Raw genomic sequence first — 18,629 nt, 5'->3', positions numbered from 1 at the left:
GATATGTATAGGGGTAAGGTGACTCGGCACCAGGATATATAATAAACAGAGTAGCAGCAGCGTATATGATGATTGTATGTGAGTGTGTGTGTGTGTGTGTGTACCTTGAAGAAGTCCTGGATGTGCTGGCTGCTGTAGAGGGCTGGGATGTTAGCAGAGAACTGTAACAGATCCTCTGAGCACTGCCTCCTCTCCTCAATCACTGTCTCATCAAAACGACCTACACACACTGTGTTTATTACACTGTGTTTATCACACACACACACATCATGTCATGTAATATGTTAATAGTGGCCCCTTACCAAACACTTTGGCCTTGGCGAAGGGTGGGAAGAGCTCTGATTGGCTGAAGAGATTCTTGTGGAGCTGCCAGAGGTCGTGGTGAAGTTTCCGGAAATCACTGTACCTCTTCCACACCGTGATCTAGAGAGAGGGAGAGAGAGAGCGAGAGAGAGAGAGGGGGCGAGAGAGAGAGAGATGGTCTTAGCAAGAAAAAAAGTATGACCGTCAATGCCACCACTCTCTAGGACCACACACACTCACATGACGAAACCTCTACAAACACACACACCTCTTACGTAAATCTCCACGCAAGAACATTCACATCCCCTCTTTCTCTCTCTCCACAAACAGACTCACATTCACTAACTCCAGTAAAACCCCTCCGCCCAACCTGAACAGCCCCATACCAGCTCCATACCAGCTCCAGACCAGCTCCAGACCAGCTCCAGACCAGCTCCAGACCAGCTCCAGACCAGCTCCAGACCAGCTCCAGACCAGCTCCAGACATCCAGCCCCAGGTCCAGAGGTAGTATAGGGCAGACAGAGAGGTCTGAACACCAGCTTGGAGTGCTCTGGTCTGGGCTGCCGGTCCAGTGTGTGAGGGACACGAGACACAGCACCACTCCCAAAAAGGACTACTCAACAATGGAGCTGTGTGTATTCCCATTCCTCTCTTCCTATCTCTCCCTCTCACACACACAAACGTAATTGGGATCATGCCTGCTGTATTAGGGCGGGCCTCAGGGCTGTGTGTGTACAGGCATATGCTGCAACCCTTTCCAGCGTATCACCAACCTACAGTTCTATATGCAGTAGCGGTGCGTGGGTAAAATCACTGGGGAAGCCGAGCCTCCCCACAAAAAAGCCATATTCCAACCTGTGTTGTGATAATTGCGTTGTTTGCTCTATTACCTGTTAGTTCATATGCCTTGCCTAAGGCCGAGACAATAAGAAGACACAGTGGCAGGAACCATATCTTTGATTTATCACAAAACCGGAGAGCAACATCTGTCCGGTGAAGTCCACAAAGCATATTGCATGTAACAAACAGTTACATGACCTACAGCATGGTCAAGCAAGTTAATGTTTCCGACTTTTTCGGACTACTAAACAACTATTCATTTATAACGACAGAGAGTTACCACAAGTCCCAAAGAAAACAGGAGCTGCCTCCACTATTCCAGCACCATTTCAACGTCATCAAATCACCTACAATTGAAGTCGGAAGTTTACATACACTTAGGTTGGAGTCATTAAAACTTGTTTTTCAACCACTCCACAAATTTCTTGTTAACAAACTATAGTTTTGGCAAGTCGGTTAGGACATCTACTTTGTGCATGACACAAGTAATCTTTCCAACAATTGTTTACAGACAGATTATTTCACTTATAATTCACTGCATCACAATTCCAGTGGGTCAGAAGTTCACATACACTAAGTTGACTGTGCCCTTAAACAGCTTGGAAAATTCCAGAAAATGATGTCATGGCTTTAGAAGAGTCATTTGAGTCAATTGGAGGTGTACCTGTGGATGTATTTCAAGGCCTACCTTCAAACTCAGTGCCTCTTTGCTTGACATCATGGGGAAATCACAAGAAACCAGCCAAGACCTCAGAAAATAAATTGTAGACCTCCACAAGTCTGGTTCATCCTTGAGAGCAATTTCCAAACGCCTGAAGGTACCACGCTCATCTGTACAAACAATAGTACGCAAGTATAAACACCATGGAACCACACAGCCGTCATACCGCTCAGGAAGGAGACGCGTTCTGTCTCCTAGAGATGAACGTACTTTGGTGCGAAGTGCAAATCAATCCCAGAACAACAGCAAAGGAACTTGTGAAGATGCTGGAGGAAACAGGTACAAAAGTATCTATATCCACAGTAAAACGAGTCCTATATCGACATAACCTGAAAGGCCGCTCAGCAAGGAAGAAGCCACTGCTCCAAAACCGCCATAATAAAGCCAGACTACGGTTTGCATAGCAAATACTTATTTTCCACCATAATTTGCAAATAAATTCATTACAAATCCTACAATGTGATTTTCTGGATTTTTTTCCCTCATTTTGTCTGTCATAGTTGACGTGTACCTATGATGAAAATTACAGGCCACTCTCATCTTTTTAAGTGGGAGAACTTGCACAATTGGTGGCTGACTAAATACTTTTTTTCCCCACTGTATACTAAATTCATTTTTTAACGGATTGGGTTTATTGGTGTTAAAATGCACCAGTTTATGCTATTTTGGACCCCCAGGATGCTGATGTCATGCAGCCTGACGTTTCTGTGCTTATTCTTTTTTTTATAACGACAAGTTTGATGTTGGATGACAATAGAATGTTCATGATGTCACTGCGACAACTGTATACAGACATGTCGATAGAAGTAGTATAAACCAGCCTTTAGTCTTGAAATCTTTGGTTCTACACTACCGTACTCACTGTTTAGCACATGGCCTCACATGTGAATCCTTAAAGAGAAGGCTTAAGAGGGTGTGAATGATGCTGAATGGGTGTAGACAAAGAAGAGCTCTCGAGTTGGTGTCCCAAAACATTCAAGGCCATTTTCTCAAAAGTGGGGTTACAACTTTTTCAACTTTCAAAGCAGAATTACTTTCCCATTTGTTCCTCAACTGCAGTGTATGATACACCATTTTCTAGCTCTGAGTCTCTACTTTTATCCAATGTAAAAAACACCATTTCAAATTTTACTACGTAAGACCGAATCGAGGCGGTCGGTCACAAATGAGCTACTAACGTATAAATACTGTATAGCTAGCTAGCTAGATGAATTAAATAACTTCATATTAGCTAGCTATCTTGATGCATTTATCATTGAAATTAAAAAACACAAACACATTTGTAGGTAGCTTGCTAACAGCCATGAAAGAGGGTGAAAGGATGGCAGCTCCAGCTGTCAAATACGTTTTTGCCTTAGCACTACAAATGATCAACTCATCATCAAGCTTCAAGTGGTATTTATGTATTCATTTTCCTTGATATGATCCTGCTGTTGTCACATGCTACACATGCACGTGTGTGCACATGCATCTATCTATCCAATGTTTCATGATTTGTTATAAGAGATATTATACTTTAGTAATCCACAATGACCTGGTGATGTAAAAGTCTAATTATGACCTTTTATTTTATTTGTATTTCACCTTTATTTAACCAGGTAAGCCAGTTGAGAACAAGTTCTCATTTACAACTGCGACCTGGCCAAGATAAAGCAAAGCAGTGCGATAAAAAACACAACAACACAGAGTTACACATGGGATAAACAAAACATACAGTCAATACCACAACCTATATACAGTGTGTTAAAATGTAGTAAGTTATGGAGGTAAGGCAATAAATAGGCCATAGTGTAAAATAATTACAATTTAGTATTAACACTGGAGTGATAGATGTGCAGAAGATAATGTGCAAATACAGATACTGGGGTGCAAATGAGCAAAATATATAACAATATGGGGATGAGGTAGTTGGGTGGGCTAATTACAGATGGGCTGTGTACAGGTGCAGTGATCGGTAAGCTGCTCTGACAACTGATGCTTAAAGTTAGTGAGGGAGATAAGAGTCTCCAGCATCAGAGATTTTTGCAGTTCGTTCCAGTCATTAGCAGCAGAGAACTGGAAGGAATGGCGGCCAAAGGAGGTGTTGGCTTTGGGGATGACCAGTGAGATATACCTGCTGGAGCGCATACTACGGGTGGGTGTTGCTATGGTGACCAATGAGCTAAGATAAGGCAGGGATTTGCCTAGCAGAGATTTATAGATGACCTGGAGCCAGTGGGATTGGCGACGAATATGTAGTGAGGGCCAGCCAACGAGAGTGTACAGGTCACAATGGTGGGTAGTATATGGGGCTTTGGTGACAGAACGGATAGCACTGTGATAGACTACATCCAATTTGCTGAGTAGAGTGTTGGAGGCTATTTTGTAAATAACATCGCCGAAGTCAAGGATCGGTAGGATAGTCAGTTTTACGAGGGCATGTTTGGCAGCATGAGTGAAGGAGGCTTTGTTGCGAAATAGGAAGCCGATTCTAGATTTAACTTTGGATTGGAGATGCTTAATGTGAGTCTGGAAGGAGAGTTTACGGTCTAACCAGACACCTAGGTATTTGTAGTTGTCCACATATTCTAAGTCAGACCCGCCGAGAGTAGTGATTCTAGTCGGGCGGGCAGGTGCAAGCAGCGTTCAATTGAAGAGCATGCATTTAGTTTTACTAGCGTTTAAGAGCAGTTGGAGGCTATGGAAGGAGTGTTGTATGGCATTGAAGCTCGTTTGGAGGTTTGTTAACACAGTGTCCAATGAAGGGCCAGATGTATACAAAATGGTGTCGTCTGCGTAGAGGTGGATCTGAGAGTCACCAGCAGCAAGAGCAAAATCATTGATATACACAGATAATAGAGTCGGCCCGAGAATTGAACCCTGTGGCACCCCCATAGAGACTGCCAGAGGTCCAGACAACAGGCCCTCCGATTTGACACATTGAACTCTATCTGAGAAGTAGTTGGTGAACATTATCTTCCATATTCCTACAGAGACCTTGCAACTGGAGATTCCTTCAAAACGATTGCCTACAGTTACCGTGTAGGGCACTTCACAGTTGGGTACATTGTCGCGAGTGTGACCAGGGCCATCTGGGACTGCCTCATGGGGGAATTCAGGCATGTGTGAAGGCTACCGGTGTCCTGCATAATTTCATGAGGATGGACACGAGGAACAGGAGGGGACATGCAGCTCTCCGCCGTTTGCCAGAGGAGAGGTCTGCTGCTCTGCAGGATGTTGCACGGATGGGGGCCAACAACGCAGAATGGGAGGCAATCAGTGTGGAGGAGATCTTCACCTCCTAATTCTTCGAAGAGGGTGCTGTTCCCTGGCAACACCATAGACTACACTATGCACAACCAAAGGCTATTTTAAGAGCCACCCACATTGCAATAAAGAGCATTCTTCCATTTAATAAGCTATGTCAACTGCAGCTATTACAATTCCTAGTTTATTTCCCTTTGATTTCTACTTCTCAGGTGAGGGTGCTCTTCAGGTAAGGGTGATGTCTGCACAAAAACATAAGTTCTTAAGAGTCACCCATATTGAAAATGTTTTTGAACAATTAGACACCCTACAACCCACACACTGGTGTATCAATCTGATTGATGGATTGTGTTGTGCAGTAAGCAGGCTCAGGTGTCCTTCCACCTTCAAAGAATAGGCAGGAGGACCAACCATGGAGAATAGTAAGACACATTTATATTTATGTAACTACGCTATATTGTTTGTCCTCGGGTGTATGTGCATGTTTTTCAGCATAAAGTACTCTGGAGCCACTCAGTGTGGACACCAGGTGAGGACACACAGAGATTCCTGTTGAACACTGTCTCTTTTGAAAACGGTCTCTTTATATACAGTAACAGTCAAAAGTTTGGACACACCTACTCATTCAAGGGTTTTTCTTTATTTTTACTATTTTCTACATTCTGGAATTATATTGAAGACATCAAAACTATTAAATAACACATATGGAATCATGTAGTACCCTAAAAAGTGTTAAACAAATCAAAATATATTTTATATTTGAGATTCTTCAAATAGCCACCCTTTGCCTTGATGACAGCTTTGCACACTCTTGGCATTCTCTCAACCAGCTTCACCTGGAATGCTTTTCCAACAGTCTTGAAGGAGTTCCCACATATGCTGAGCACTTGTTGGCTGCTTTTCCTTCAGTCTGCCGTCCGACTCATCCCAAACCATCTCAATTGGGTTGAGGTCGGGTGATTGTGGAGGCCAGGTCATCTGATGCAGCATTCCATCCCTGTCTTTCTTGGTAAAATAGCCCTTACACAGCCTGGAGGTGTGTTGGGTCATGGTCCTATTGAAAAACAAATGATAGTCCCACTAAGCCCAAACCAGATGGGATGGTGTATCGATGCAGAATGCTGTGGTAGCCATGCTGGTTAAGTGTGCCTTGAATTCTAAATAAATCACAGACAGTGTCACCAGCAAAGCAACCCCACACCATAACAACACCTCCTCCATGCTTCATGGTGGGAACTACACATGCGGAGATCATCCGTTCACCCACACCGCGTCTCACAAAGACACGGCGGGTTGGAACCAAAAATCTCCAATTTGGACTCCAACCAAAGGACACATTTCCACCGGTCTAATGTCCATTGTTCGTGTTTCTTGGCCCAAGCAGGTCTCTTCTTATTATTGGTGTCCTTTAGTAGTGGTTCCTTTGCAGCAATTCGACCATGAAGGCCTGATTCACACAGTCCCCTCAACAGTTGATGTTGAGATGTGTCTGTGACTTGAACTCTGTGAAGCATTTATTTGGGCTGCCATTTCAGAGGCTGCTAAATCTAATGAACTTATACTCTGCAGCAGAGGTAACTCTGGGTCTTCCATTCCTGTGGCGGTTCTCATGAGAGCCAGTTTCATCATAGCGCTTGATGGTTTTTGCGACTGCACTTGAAGACATTTTCCAGATTGACTGACCTTTATGTCTTAAAGTAGTGATGGACTGTCGTTTCTCTTTGCTTATTTGAGCTGTTCTTGCCATAATATGGACTTGGTCTTTTACCAAAAAGGGCTATCTTCTGTATACCACCCCTACCTTGTCACAACAGAACTGATTGGCTCTAACTTATTAAGAAGGAAATAAATTCCACAAATTAACTTTTAACAAGGCACACCTGTTAATTGAAATGCATTCCAGGTGACTACCTCATGAAGCCGGTTGAGAGAATGCCAAGAGTGAGCAAAGCTGTCATCAAGGCAAAGGGTGGCTACTTTGAAGAATCTCAAATATAAAATATATTTTGATTTATTTAACACTTTTTTGGTTACTACATGATTCCATGTGTTATTTCATAGTTTTGATGTCTTCACTATTATTCTACAATGTAGAAAATAGTAAAAAATTAAGAAAAACCCTTGAATGAGTAGGTGTGTCCAAACTTTTGACTGGTACTGTATGTGAACCCCTCCCGCTTCTGAACTGCCTGAGACAGAGGGCACAGCATGGTCAGGTCAACAGGAAGTATTATAAAATAGATGCTTTACATTGAAATACAGATCGAGATGTAGTTGTCCAAGAGTTAATGATCCATGGTCAGTTTTGCATTTCACCTCCTGATGATTATGATGACTGACAGTGTTAGAATTAAAAAGACCAGGCTTAATCATGCCATCTCTCTCTCCATCTGTCTCTCATCTGCAGGTATGTTTTGATGTGAGAGAGGATACCAACCCCCAGTCCCGTCATCGCCACCTCACCCGCTTTAAGATAACCCTCGGGCCAATTGGGGACCCAAGGCTGGTTAGGAGACACCGCTAGAGACACTATTATGTAATTGTGATGAACTGAGAAAATATGATGTTTAGTAGCACTGTAATTAATCAATCATATACAGTCTTCCCTGCTCCTTTGATCTCATCTCTTTCCCCTTGTCTGTCTTTGACACTTTCTCACACCTCTCTCCCCACCTCCTCTTTCTTCCTCTGTTTTTATAATGCAAACCAGATGTGCATTGATGTGCAGATTGAACTTGTATTTATAATATATTATAATTATAATATTTCTAATGCATGTTTTATGTATTTATAACACTTGGATAATGAACTTCTTTCATTAAAGCTTTCTCTACTGGAATTGGTTCACATTCTCTACAGGTTGAAATTAAGTCTCTAATTGTATGAAATACTACAGCTACACTGTGTCCTCCGATCAGTGCAGATTAAGGAAATGAGCTGGTGAGGAAGTGTAGTGCATAGGAAGTGTAGTGTACTGTTTTTGTAATTCCGGTCCTGTATATATTAATTACAAATCAACCTTTAACTAGTTAAATTATGTGTCTACATTGTGTAATTATTGATGTCTCAGGACCAGGATTGGTAAACACTGTTAAAGTGTATAATTGTAATACATACAGTGGGGGAAAAAAGTATTTAGTCAGCCAACAATTGTGCAAGTTCTCCCACTTAAAAAGATGAGAGAGGCCTGTAATTTTCATCATAGGTACACGTCAACTATGACAGACAAAATGAGAAAAAAAATCCAGATAATCACATTGTAGGATTTTTTATGAATTTATTTGCAAATTATGGTGGAAAATAAGTATTTGGTCAATAATAAAAGTTTCTCAATAATTTGTTATATACCCTTTGTTGGCAATGACACAGGTCAAACGTTTTCTGTAAGTCTTCACAAGGTTTTCACACACTGTTGCTGGTATTTTGGCCCATTCCTCCATGCATATCTCCTCTAGAGCAGTGATGTTTTGGGGCTGTCGCTGGGCAACACGGACTTTCAACTCCCTCCAAAGATTTTCTATGGGGTTGAGATCTGGAGACTGGCTAGGCCACTCCAGGACCTTGAAATGCTTCTTACGAAGCCACTCCTTCGTTGCCCGGGCGGATCATTGTCATGCTGAAAGACCCAGCCACGTTTCATCTTCAATGCCCTTGCTGATGGAAGGAGGTTTTCACTCAAAATCTCACGATACATGGCCCCATTCATTCTTTCCTTTACACGGATCAGTCGTCCTGGTCCCTATGCAGAAAAACAGCCCCAAAGCATGATGTTTCCACCCCCATGCTTCACAGTAGGTATGGTGTTCTTTGGATGCAACAGCATTCTTTGTCCTCCAAACACGACGAGTTGAGTTTTTACCAAAGAGTTCTATTTTGGTTTCATCTGACCATATGACATTCTCCCAATCCTCTTCTGGATCATCCAAATGCACTCTAGCAAACTTCAGACGGGCCTGGACATGTACTGGCTTAAGCAGGGGGACACGTCTGGCACTGCAGGATTTGAGTCCCTGGCGGCGTAGTGTGTTACTGATGGTAGGCTTTGTTACTTTGGTCCCAGCTCTCTGCAGGTCATTCACTAGGTCCCCCCGTGTGGTTCTGGGATTTTTGCTCACCGTTCTTGTGATCATTTTGACCCCACGGGGTGAGATCTTGCGTGGAGCCCCAGATCGAGGGAGATTATCAGTGGTCTTGTATGTCTTCCATTTCCTAATAATTGCTCCCACAGTTGATTTCTTCAAACCAAGCTGCTTACCTATTGCAGATTCAGTCTTCCCAGCCTGGTACAGGTCTACAATTTTGTTTCTGGTGTCCTTTGACAGCTCTTTAGTCTTGGCCATAGTGGAGTTTGGAGTGTGACTGTTTGAGGTTGTGGACAGGTGTCTTTTATACTGATAACAAGTTCAAACAGGTGCCATTAATACAGGTAATGAGTGGACAGAGGAGCCTCTTAAAGAAGAAGTTACAGGTCTGTGAGAGCCAGAAATCTTGCTTGTTTGCAAATAAATTCATAAAAAATCCTACAATGTGATTTTCTGGATTTTTTTTCCTCAATTTGTCTGTCATAGTTGACGTGTACCTATGATGAAAATTACAGGCCTCTCTCATCTTTTTAAGTGGGAGAACTTGCACAATTGTTGGCTGACTAAATACTTTTTTTCCCCACTGTATAGTACACGCAGACACAGCATAATTCAAAGACTGGAGTTTGATACTCCTGGTATTGGATATGACTGAAAAACACATTATAATTTTGGCATGTAACAGTCATGTGTGTCACAGTAATTTTCTGCAATTTCTTGGGGACTAATGATTAACTGGTGGAAGCAATTAAAACCACTGTACCAAATGTTTTAAGGTCCACATACAGATTGGCTACATAGCTAGCTACACATTCATAGGCATACAGGTATTTTTATCCTCCACTACACAATAAGCAAGAAAAGAGTTCGCTAACTACATTACTTCAGCTGCATTGCAAGGCAAGCTTACAAAATTGTACTTTCAATTTGCAGTAAATGCTTTAGCTAGCTAGATTATTTACATCCACTGTTTCACAAGACAACAGCCTGGTTTAATGGTTCTCAGGAGTCCCTAAAACATTAAACAACAAAACGCTCATAAAGCTAGCTAGCTAACGTTAGCTAGCCAGCGAGCTGGCTAAATAGACATTTTCGTAAATTATGCATAATCGTCTCTACATTAACTTATTCCTCTCAACTGTACATTTTTTTTCATGATTCGTTACGACATTATAATTACTTACATTTGCTTCCATTATAGTATTTTTGTCAGCCAGCTTTGCTGAAGAAAGTCTCTAGCGTTGGGTCGCAGAGTGTCAAAAATCGTCATGGGAACCACTCGATATGATTGGTCATCGCCCAGCGTTCGCCGCTGGTGATTTGCATAAAGTTGGGAAATGCGGAACATTTTCACCGCCTCCACGCCACGTTCGCACCACCCAACAGTCCCCCGACCACCCCCGCTTCTCAACGTTTTCCTTCCATTGAAAATGAATGGGAAGCGGGTTTTCACTGCGCGGTTCCGCCCCTAGTGTACACGGGCCGTAAGAATGTATATTTCACCAGCCACGTTGGCACACAGAGCATTTGGGATTTTTTATGTATATTTTTTAAGCCCACATGTAGAAGTTGGTCAAATTGACAAGAAAGGCTACTAAAGTGTAACTTTGTTCTCGTGTTTCTTGAACAGTTACATCATTTTGTTCACATGCTAGGTTGTCTTTCAATGTAAGTTTGAGTTTGCTGCAACCGTCTGCTGCTATGAAGACATCGCAGTCTGAGATTTTTTTCCATCACAGACAAGCAAGTGCCGAAGTTATCATGGACGGCGACCTGTCCCTTAAAGATCCAGCGGAACATTTGTCTCACCTAATTGTGCATGGATCACTCCCAAAAGTCTTTGTTCTCCTAGATTTATTTGTGTGCTTCTACAGTTCTACTTAGACCTGAACTATAATAATAAATAAGCTGTATCACTCAGCATTTTGTGGCAGGGCAGGCACTTTGTTTATTCTTGATGGTCAGTTATTGAACTGCTTATCTGTTTTTATTATTGGATCTAAATGATTTATTGTAACATACATTGGTTAAAAGACGCAGGTCACACATTAAATTAAATTCAGCAATATACCCAATTATTCTTACTAGTAATACATTAGAAAGCATGCTCATTTTTGTGATTTTTGGTGTAATTATGAAGACAAATATATTTTGGCTGGTAAAAAAATCAGAGTGGCTGGTAGATTTTATTATCTACCTGCCACAGTGGCTGGTGGACCAACATTTTTATTTCCCACACTGGTTCACACGCAAGGTCTGGTTTTGTGATAAGAACAGTGGATATTGTCACAGCTACTGCAAAGGTCACCATGGTCACCACGGTTATAACTGTGGTTACAACCTCTGCAACATGCCCAGCCATAGGAGCAAAATCTCAAGCCATTCTCTCGCACACGCTCTCCGTTTTCCCTCTATCCCCTCTTCTCTCACTTTCGTCCCATCATGGTCAGATAATCCTGTAGTTCTTACCTCTTGGACGTCCTCCGGGTTCTTTCTGGAGATGATCTGAGGGGGAGAGAAAAAGAGACGGATTAGGATCACCTAGCAACCTTCAGCCCCACCACCATCATCACCACCAAAAGTTATTCTTCTCTATTGCACTACAGACCCAAAATGGAGACCCTGGATGGATGGGCCCTGTAGAACAGTAGTAGCCATTCCCTGTTCTGCTGTGGAGAGTGGAGTCATTCACAAATAGAGGAGGAGGGTTCCGAGTTCTAGCCTCTTGACAATGAGGACATTATACAGCGACGGGGTGGGGGAGCAGTGCACAAACGAGATGTCACCACACGCACACACAAAGGGCACTATACATACACACCACAAAGGGGCAGCAACTCTCCAAGATAGCTGGACAATGGAAAACAGATTTATCCTTTTATCAAAGGCACACAGACAACCCCCCCAAAAAATGTGCGATACCTTCAATAAAGAGCCATCAGTATCATGGGAAAAAATGACTTATTATAGCATATTATAAATCGGGTGGTTCGATCCCTGAATTCTGATTGGCTGAAAGCCGTGGTATATCACGGGTATGAACAAAAATTACTTTTTACTGTTCTAATTACGTTGGTAACCAGTTTATAATAGCAATAAGGCACCTCGGGGGTTTGTGGTATATGGCCAATATACCACGGCAAACGACTGTATCCAGGCACTCCGCGTTGTGTCATGTGTAAGAACACCCCTTAGCCGTGGTATATTGGCCAAATACCACACCCCCTCGTGAATTATTGCTTAAATATAGGCCTAGAGATTTATTGACATTTATTTATTTTTGAGTAATATTGTACTTAGCAGCTGGTGTTGTACAATATAGGGATTTTTCTGCCATTGTAATCCTTGAGCGGGTAGCTTAAGTCCAAACAGTGTTTTCGGGATGGAAAAACGCTTTAAGTGTAAACTTAAACCACTAAAACCAGATATAAAGTATATAGAAAAGATAATGGACCTACACTACCAGTCAAAAGTTTGGACACACCTACTCATTCAAGGGTTTTTCTTTATTTTTTACTATTTTCTACATTGTAGAATAATAGTGAAGACATCAAAACTATGAAATAACACATATGGAATCATCTAGTAACCAAAAAAGTGTTAAACAAATCAAAATATATTTTATATTTGAGATTATTCAAATAGCCACCCTTTGCCTTGATGACAGCGTTGCACACTCTGTAGCCGCGGCAACAGCCAATCGTGCTCATTGCCATTTCCCGGTCACGCCCTCTGTCACACCCACCGCCTAATCCCATTTTTGATACAGAAAAAAAAACTGCAGTAGTGGGTAAGGAGGAATCTATATATTCATTCTTTCTGTCCCTCTCCTTAGAACATGGTGGGCAGAGACAGAATGCGTCGTCAGAGTGTCCCAGTTTCAAAATCCTGTAGTGTTTTGACCTCCTGCACCACTCACAGTGACAGAGCCAGAGAGAGAGAGAGACAGACTGAGGGAGGAGGAAATTATATAACCCTCTCTCTCACCCATCTGCACCTTTATGACAAAAATCAACATTTTTTCAAGGGTATGTGTGCATGTACCTTGTGTGTGCGTGTGTGACACTGAACTGGTTGTGTGGTATTGTAGCCATTGGAAAGACTGTTGATAACTGAAAGCGCGAACTACCGCATTTAACCATGGCAAGGTCACTGGGAATATGGCCGAATACAAACAGTGTAGTTATTCCCTCCGTAAAGCAATCAAACAGGCAAAACGTCAGTACAGAGACAAAGTGGAGTCGCAATTCAACAGCTCAGTCACGAGACGTACGTGGCAGGGTCTACAGACAATGACGGACTACAAAGGGAAAACCAGCAATGTCGCGGACACCAACGTCTTGGACCGGACAAGCTAAACATCTTCACCCGCTTTGAGGATAACACAGTCCCACCGACGCGGCCCGCTACCAAGGACTGTGGGCTCTCCTTCTCCGTGGCCGACGTGAGTAAGACATTTAAGCATGTTAACCATCGCAAGGCTGCTGGTCCAGGCAGCATCCCTAGCCGCATCCTGAGAGCATGCGCAGACCAGCTGGCTGGAGTGTTTACGGACATATTCAATCTCTTCCTATCCCAGTCTGCTGTCCCCACTTGCTTCAAGATGTCCACCATTGTTCCTGTACCCAAGAAAGCAAAGGTAACTGAACTAAATGACTATCGCCCCGTAGCACTCACTTCTGTCATCATGAAGTGCTGTGAGAGGCTAGTTAAGGGTCATATCACCTCTACCTTACCTGACACCCTAGACCCACTTCAATTTGCTTACCGCCCCAATAGATCCACAGACGATGCAATTGCCATCGCACTGCACACTACCCTATCCCATCTGGACAAGAGGAATACCTATGTAAGAATGCTGTTCATTGACTATAGCTCAGCATTCAACACCATAATACCCTCCAAGCTCATCATTAAGCTTGGGTCCCTGGGTCTGAATCCCGCCCTGTGCAACTGGGTCTTGGACTTCCTGACGGGCCGCCCCCAGGTGGTGAAGGTAGGAAACAACACCTCCACTTCGCTGATCCTTAACACAGGGGCCCCACAAGTGTGCATGCTCAGCCCCCTCCTGTACTACCTGTTCACCAATGACTGCATGGCCACGCACACCTCCAACTCAATCATCAAGTTTACAGACGACACAACAGTAGTAGGCCTGATTACCAACAATGACGAGACAGCCTACAGGGAGGAGGTGAGGGCCCTGGGAGAGTGGTGCCAGGAAAATAACCTCTCACTCAACGTCAACAAAACAAAGGAGCTGATCGTGGACTTCAGGAAACAGCAGAGGGAGCACGCCCCTATCCACATCAACGGGACCGCAATGGAGAAGGTGGAAAGCTTAAAGTTCCTTGGTGTACACATCACTAACGATCTGAAATGGACCACCCACACAGACAGTGTGGTGAAGAAGGCGCAACAGCGCCTCTTCAACCACAGGAGGCTGAAGAAATTTGGCTTGGCCCCTAAAACCCTCACAAACTTTTACAGATGCACAATTGAGAGCATCCTGTCGGGCTGTATACCCGCCTGGTACGGCAACTGCACCGCCCGCAACCGCAGGGCTCTCCAGAGGCTGGTGCAGTCTGCCCAACGCATCACCGGGGGCAAACTACCTGCCCTCCAGGACACCTACAGCACCCGATGTCACAGGAAGGCCAAAAAGATCATCAAGGACATCAACCACCTGAGCCACGGCCAGTTCACCCCGCTATCATCCAGAAGGCGAGGTCAGTACAGGTGCATCAAAGCTGGAACAGAGAGACTGAAAAACAGCTTCTATCTCAAGCCATCAGACTGTTAAATAGCCATCACTAGCCGGCTTCCACCCGGTACACAAACCTGCACCTTAGAAGCTGCTGCCCTATATACAGTGGGGAGAACAAGTATTTGATACACTGCCGATTTTGCAGGTTTTCCTACTTACAAAGCATGTAGAGGTCTGTAATTTTTATCATAGGTACACTTCAACTGTGAGAGACGTAATCTAAAACAAAAATCCAGAAAATCACATTGTATGATTTTTAAGAAATTAATTTGCATTTATTTGTATGACATAAGTATTTGATCACCTACCAACCAGTAAGAATTCCGGCTCTCACAGACCTGTTAGTTTTTCTTTAAGAAGCCCTCCTGTTCTCCACTCATTACCTGTATTAACTGCACCTGTTTGAACTCTTTACCTGTATAAAACACACCTGTCCACACACTCAATCAAACAGACTCCAACCTCTCCACAATGGCCAAGACCAGAGAGCTGTGTAAGGACATCAGGGATAAAATTGTAGACCTGCACAAGGCTGGGATGGGCTACAGGACAATAGGCAAGCAGCTTGATGAGAAGGCAACAACTGTTGATGCAATTATTAGAAAATGGAAGAAGTTCAAGATGACGGTCAATCACCCTCGGTCTGGGGCTCCATGCAAGATCTCACCTTGTGGGGCATCAATGATCATGAGGAAGGTGAGGGATCAGCCCAGAACTACACGGCAGGACCTGGTCAATGACCTGAAGAGAGCTGGGACCACAGTCTCAAAGAAAACCATTAGTAACACACTACGCCGTCATGGATTAAAATCCTGCAGCGCACGCAAGGTCCCCCTGCTCAAGCCAGCGCATGTCCAGGCCCGTCTGAAGTTTGCCAATGACCATCTGGATGATCCAGAGGAGGAATGGGAGAAGGTCATGTGGTCTGATGAGACAAAAATAGAGCTTTTTGGTCTAAACTCCACTCGCCGTGTTTGGAGGAAGAAGAAGGATGAGTACAAACCCAAGAACACCATCCCAACCGTGAAGCATGGAGGTGGAAACATCATTATTTGGGGATGCTTTTCTGCAGAGGGGACAGGACGACTGCACCATATTGAGGGGAGGATGGAATGGGCCATGTATTGCAAGATCTTGGCCAACAACCTCCTTCCCTCAGTAAGAGCATTGAAGATGGGTCGTGGCTGGGTCTTCCAGCATGACAACGACCCGAAACACACAGCCAGGGCAACTAAGGTGTGGCTCCGTAAGAAGCATCTCAAGGTCCTGGAGTGGCCTAGCCAGTCTCCAGACCTGAACCCAATAGAAAATCTTTGGAGGGAGTTGAAAGTCTGTATTGCCAAGCGACAGCCCCTAAACCTGAAGGATCTGGAGAAGGTCTGTATGGAGGAGTGGGCCAAAATCCCTGCTGCAGTGTCTGCAAACCTGGTCAAGACCTACAGGAAACGTATGATCTCTGTAATTGCAAACAAAGGTTTCTGTACCAAATATTAAGTTCTGCTTTTCTAATGTATCAAATACTTATGTCATGCAATAAAATGCAAATGAATTACTTAAAAATCATACAATGTGATTTTCTGGATTTTTGTTTTAGATTCCGTCTCTCACAGTTGAAGTGTACCTATGATAAAAATTACAGACCTCTACATGCTTTGTAAGTAGGAAAACTTGCAAAATCGGCAGTGTATCAAATACTTGTTCTCCCCACTGTACATAGACTTGGAATCACTGGCCACTTTAATAATGGAACACTAGTCACTTTAATAATGTTTACATACTGCTTTACTCATCTCATCTGTATATACTATATTCTATTCCACTGTATTTTAGTCAATGCCACTACGACATTGCTCAATCTAATATTTATATATTTCTTAATTCCCTTATTTTACTTTTAGATGTGTGTATTGTTAGATACTACTGCACTGTTGGAGCTATGAACACAAGCATTTCGCTACACCCGCAATAACATCTGCTAAATATGTGTATGTGACCAATAAAATTTGATTTGATTTTGATTTGATTTGATATGGTTCCCTTTGGAGAATAATCTCTGATAGTGCTAAAATCTGCGTTGCTGGGATGTGACCTTTCTGAATCTGATGTGAAATACAAACTAACGGTAGAGCATCAACATCTCTGGGAGTGGGTCTGGATGCAACGATGATGATTACTTTTGCACTATGGGTCACTTTGGGTCATTGCCATGGACTTCCTTTTGCTGGACAATAAATTGCATAGACTGCAGTTTCTCTCATGCTGCATACGCACTTACTGAGACTGATTAGTAAAATGTATGCAACCAGCTGCCCCAGTATCTGTGTGTTAGAAATGTTGATGATGAGTATGACGTGTTTCCTCTCTAATGCCCAGGAAGCTCTGATTAAAACTCCCATTAGACAGCTCTGCAAGCGTTACGGCCAGTATGTACTTCCAAAAAGGTCAACATAAAAATGTATAAGCACTCACGTCCCAAGGAACCTGAATAGCACTAACCTTACTGCCAGGCACAGGTCGAAAGTCTACAACAGCCCAATACATTAGAGGTGCCGAAGAGCAGTGGTGTAAAGTACTTAAGTAAAAATACTTTCAAGTACTACATAGGTAGTTTTTTTGTGGGTATCTGTACTTTACTATTTATATTTTTTCTAACATTTACTTCACTATATTCCTAAAGAAAATAATGTACTTTTAACTCCATACATTTTCCCTAACACCCAAAAGTACTTGTTACATTTTGACAGGAAAATGGAGTGTTGGAGTGTGTCTATAAAAACATATAAATAAATTGTGCTGTCTGGTTTGCTTAATATAAGGAATTTTAACTTAAGTACATTTTAGCAATTCCATTTACTTTTGATACATAAGTCAAACTAAAACCAAATACTTTTAGACTTTTACTCAAGTAGTATTTTACTGGGTGACTTTTACTTTTACTTGAGTCATTTTCTATTTAGGTACTGTATCTTTACTTTTACTCAAGTGTGACAATTGAGTACTTTTTCCACCACTGCCGAAGAGGCATTTTTTCGGTTGCTTGTACAATTTTATTTGGACCTTTTTGGAAGTACATACCAGCCATAGCGGGAGTAAATGAAGTTAGTTACTCAGCGTAATCCCATATTTGGTGAGTAACGAAAGTATTTTGACATAATAACGCTTGCAGAGTTATCTAATGGGAATTTGAATGGGAGCTTCCTGGGCGTTAGAGAGGAGACACGTCATACTCATCGTCGACAGCTTTAAAGCACAGATACTGCGGTGCAGCAGCTAGCTGGATTTATAAGTGGCAGCTTCTTACTTGTCTCATGATTGCACACTGTTCAGTTAACTAACTGTTGTTGACAATAACTATCTATTTAGCATATAGTGGTATGACAGAAGGTGGCATTCAATGTAATCTCCTCTCTTGATCTTGTTATCACCGAGCTTGGCTAACTAGGCAGCTTTCGATCTCCATTGTCAGACATTATAAACTAGCTAGTTATTAGCTAGCGCAAGCCAGGCACTAGTTTGACAGCTAGCTAGTTAACGTTAGCTGAATGACGGGAGCACGTTAGCAAGTGAAATAAAAAAATGTCACACATAAGCAGCCAACATAAGGTTTACAATGTCGTTATTTATCAACTACAGCAAATCCTTATGAATATTATTCGCAGTTGTAGTTAT

The 18,629-nt window shown here is 42.8% G+C and overlaps 1 protein-coding gene across 1 annotated transcript in view; it reads right to left on the bottom strand.

Annotated features, from left to right (window-relative positions):
* rps6kc1 (ribosomal protein S6 kinase polypeptide 1) overlaps window positions 1–18,629 on the bottom strand; it is a 39,306-nt gene that overhangs the window by 20,400 nt on the left and 277 nt on the right. Inside the window, exons 2-4 of the mRNA XM_084149240.1 lie at window positions 11,663–11,698; window positions 303–423; window positions 105–220 (exon numbers count right to left, since the gene is read on the bottom strand). Coding sequence (XP_084005366.1) covers window positions 105–220; window positions 303–423; window positions 11,663–11,698 — 273 coding nt within the window. The remainder of the gene's footprint in view (window positions 1–104; window positions 221–302; window positions 424–11,662; window positions 11,699–18,629) is intronic.

The sequence above is a fragment of the Coregonus lavaretus genome (assembly GCF_964263955.1).
Source record: "Coregonus lavaretus genome assembly, chromosome: 31".
In the NCBI taxonomy this organism is placed as follows: Eukaryota; Metazoa; Chordata; class Actinopteri; order Salmoniformes; family Salmonidae; genus Coregonus; species Coregonus lavaretus.
This window is presented reverse-complemented; position numbering and strand designations above follow the sequence as displayed.